This window comes from Parus major, chromosome 23 (assembly GCF_001522545.3).
Source record: "Parus major isolate Abel chromosome 23, Parus_major1.1, whole genome shotgun sequence".
Taxonomy (NCBI): domain Eukaryota; kingdom Metazoa; phylum Chordata; class Aves; order Passeriformes; family Paridae; genus Parus; species Parus major.
Genome location: NC_031791.1, coordinates 1,428,351 through 1,429,423, shown reverse-complemented (window position 1 = coordinate 1,429,423; position 1,073 = coordinate 1,428,351). Strand labels below are relative to the sequence as shown.

Genomic DNA, 1,073 nt, shown 5'->3' with positions numbered 1-1,073 from the left:
GGTGTCCCTGGGTGTCCCCAGGTGCCCGTGCAGGGCAGAGCTGTGCCCCAGCTGTCCTGCAGCAGGACAGGGGTTATGAGATGTGCTGCATGAAGTGGGCAGATGCCCTTGCTGGCAGATCCTGCGGGAATTCCTGCCAAGGCCCAGCACTTGAGCAGTCCCCTCTGATCCTCTGTTGTGTTTTGCATCCCGTGTCACTCCTCCCACAGCTCGGGAAGGCTGGGCAGAGGTGGAGGAAGGAGCCAGCCTCTCAGAGAGCAGGGCTGACCCCAGGAGCAGGGCTTGGGGGGCCTTGGCAGCAAAGCCAAGCTGGTGAGAGGTTTTTTGGCTGCTGGGGAGCAAGGCTGAGCTGCCTGGCTGTTCCCCAGCTGCTCCCCAGCCCTTGCCAGGATGAAGGAGGTGATTGCATCCTGCTGAACACAGCAGTGCTGCCTGGGGGAGAGGTCGGGGCCGGGGGTGGAAGCCAAGGCAGGAGCAGATCAATCCCTTCCGTGGAAGGAGACATCTCTGTTAGTGCAAGGAAAGCTCTTCTCTGGAACACTGAGTCAGCTCTTCCAACCCTGTGAGGCCTGAGCTGCTGCCTCCAGCGTGGTTTGGATCACCCTGGAGCAGCTCAGGAGCCCCCAGATCAGACACCTGAGCCCCAGGGGATGTGTGGAAGCAGGGGGAGCTGGGCTGGTCAGGCTGACATTTTGTTCTCTCAAAGGATCATGTTCTCCACTCCTTTTGCCATCATCTCCTACTTCCTCATCTGGTTTGTGCCAGACATCTCCAAAGGACAAGTGATGTGGTATCTCGTCTTCTACTGTGCCTTCCAGACCCTCGTGACGGTGAGTCAGGCTCTGCTCACACCTGGGATGGAGGCTGCCAATCCCTGCCTGCCCCTTGCTGAGCTGCAGAGAGGGGCAGAAACCACCCTGCCCCAGGTCCCCAGGGCTGTTCCACCCTCCCTGAGCCACTTCTCCTTGTGCCATTGCAGTGCTTCCACGTGCCTTACTCAGCCCTGACCATGTTCATCAGCAGGGAGCAGAGCGAGCGGGACTCGGCCACTGCCTACCGTAAGAGCCCCCCCT

At 60.3% G+C, this 1,073-nt stretch overlaps 1 protein-coding gene across 1 annotated transcript in view; it reads left to right on the top strand.

The window, feature by feature from the left end:
- The window catches only part of MFSD2A (major facilitator superfamily domain containing 2A), a 13,392-nt gene that overhangs the window by 4,353 nt on the left and 7,966 nt on the right, over nt 1–1,073 (top strand). Inside the window, exons 4-5 of the mRNA XM_015649240.2 lie at nt 707–830; nt 980–1,058. Of these exons, the coding sequence (XP_015504726.1) occupies nt 707–830; nt 980–1,058 (203 nt within the window). The remainder of the gene's footprint in view (nt 1–706; nt 831–979; nt 1,059–1,073) is intronic.